This window comes from Colobus angolensis, unplaced genomic scaffold (assembly GCF_000951035.1).
Source record: "Colobus angolensis palliatus isolate OR3802 unplaced genomic scaffold, Cang.pa_1.0 Scaffold1, whole genome shotgun sequence".
Lineage (NCBI taxonomy): Eukaryota > Metazoa > Chordata > Mammalia > Primates > Cercopithecidae > Colobus > Colobus angolensis.
This window is the reverse complement of record NW_012110918.1, coordinates 19,049,964-19,052,097: the sequence shown is the minus strand read 5'-3', so window position 1 is coordinate 19,052,097 and position 2,134 is coordinate 19,049,964. Positions and strand designations below refer to the sequence as shown.

General features: G+C 49.1%; 1 protein-coding gene across 1 annotated transcript in view; it reads left to right on the top strand.

Moving 5' to 3' along the window:
* Nucleotides 1-2,134, top strand: part of WDR45B (WD repeat domain 45B) — a 37,222-nt gene that overhangs the window by 26,956 nt on the left and 8,132 nt on the right. The window contains exon 3 of the mRNA XM_011928545.1: nt 502-596. Within this exon, the coding sequence (XP_011783935.1) occupies nt 502-596 (95 nt within the window). The remainder of the gene's footprint in view (nt 1-501; nt 597-2,134) is intronic.

Genomic DNA, 2,134 nt, shown 5'->3' with positions numbered 1-2,134 from the left:
GGGAGGCGGAGCTTGCAGTGAGCTGAGATCCGGCCACTGCACTCCAGCCCGGGCGACAGAGCGAGACTCCGTCTCAAAAAAAAAAAAATAATAATAATAATAATAATAATAATGCAAACATTTGAGCCAGATCTAGGAACTTCTGCTTTCAGACTTTTCTGATTTTTTTCCAGACACAGGAGCATAAAAATACCGCTTCTGCTGTGTGTTTTGCTCGGTTCTGAACCTAGATGAAATGTTTGATGATGTCTCTGTGAACCTCAGAGACGTCTCTTAGGCTGGCCTTCACCCAGGCGAGAAGCACTCCCTCGGCAGAGCCGGCCTGCGTGCACTCGCCTCCAGGCCTCGCGCTGGTTCCTGCCTCCAGAGGTTTTTCTTCAGGAATGATCCTTTTCTGTGTGGTATTTCCAGTGTCTCTCAGTTTCAGTATGAGAACAGGAGCATAAAATGTTTGGGTTTGACTTTGGAGGAAAGCAGCTCTGATCATGTTTTTCTTTGCAGAATTGTGGTGGTTTTGGACTCCATGATTAAGGTGTTCACATTCACACACAATCCCCATCAGCTGCACGTCTTCGAAACCTGCTACAACCCCAAAGGTGAGGAACTGAGCAGACAGGGGCAACGCCTGTCCTGGGCACTCCCTTCTCCGGGCAGGTCTCTTTCTGAGCAGGGTGCCTTGGCGAGAGCAGTCCTGAGCACAGAGGGGCCTCCAGAGGAGACTGACCTTCCAGGGCCCACAGCTCAGCACCCCAAAACTACCTTCTGACCAGAGTCACAGAGTGGGGGCCCTGTCCCCTCCCACCCAGTGATTGTGGCCTCTCAGGACCTCCACAGTGAACCAGGAACCTACGTTTTTACCACGTTGGGAGCCACTGAGTTCTGGGCTCAAGCATTTCCTTCCCTTGTCTTCTGAATTGGAGGATTGATTGTGTTTGACTTTTTCATTTGTTGTACCATCTTCATATCTCTTTAAATTTTGAGGTTTTGCCCCTGGCTTTGTTGCGGTAAAATTTACATAAAACTCACTCGTTTTAAGAATACCATTCTTGGCCGGGCGCGGTGGCTCAAGCCTGTAATCCCAGCACTTTGGGAGGCCGAGACGGGCGGATCATGAGGTCAGGAGATCGAGACCATCCTGGCTAACACGGTGAAACCCCGTCTCTACTAAAAAATACAAAAAACTAGCCGGGCGCGGTTGCGGGCGCCTGTAGTCCCAGCTACTTGGGAGGCTGAGGCAGGAGAATGGCGTGAACCCGGGAGGCGGAGCTTGCAGTGAGCCGAGATCATGCCACTGCACTCCAGCCTGGGCGACAGAGCGAGACTCTGTCTCAAAAAATAAATAAATAAATACATAAATAAATACCATTTGTGGCCAGGTGTAGTGGCTCAAGCCTGTAATCCCAGCACTTTTGGAGTCCAAGGCGGCATATCACAAGGTCAGGAGTTTGAGACCATCCTGGCTAACAGTGAAATCCCGTCTCTACTGAAAATACAAAAAACTAGCCAGGCGTGGTGGCGGCGCCTGTAATCCTAGCTACTCGGGAGGCTGAGGCAAGAGAATCACTTGAGGTAGAGGTTGCAGTAAGCCGAGATTGCACCACAGCACTCCAGCCTGGGCAACAGTGAGACTCTAAAGAAAAAAAGAACAGTCTCATCTCCTGGAAAACTTTCTTGGGACAGTCCCCTCCCCACTCAACCCTCGGGTTTTGTTTTTTACATGTATTTGTCCTCTGTGTGTTTTTTTTTACATGTATTTGATCTGTGTGTATGTGTTTTTTACATGTATTTGTCTTGTGTGTGTGTATATGTGGTTTTTACATGTATTTGTCCTCTGTGTGTGTGTGTGACTTTATTGGTCTCTGGCCATTTTTGGCTGTTATGAAGGAGTGCCGCACATGTTTCCATAGCAGCCATCGTGTGGGTCGTTTTGTTTCCCTTGCGTTGACACTGAGGGTTCAGCTGTCGGGTCGCGGCCATGTTGTGGTCGTGTCTGACTCTATAAAATGCGGCCATTTATTTTCCAGAGTGGCCGTGTGTCCTCTTGGATCTCATCCTTGATTTATGAGTGTTCCAGCATTGTCGGTCTCTCTAGCTGTAGCCGTTCCATGCGTGTGTGATGATACCTCACTGGTAA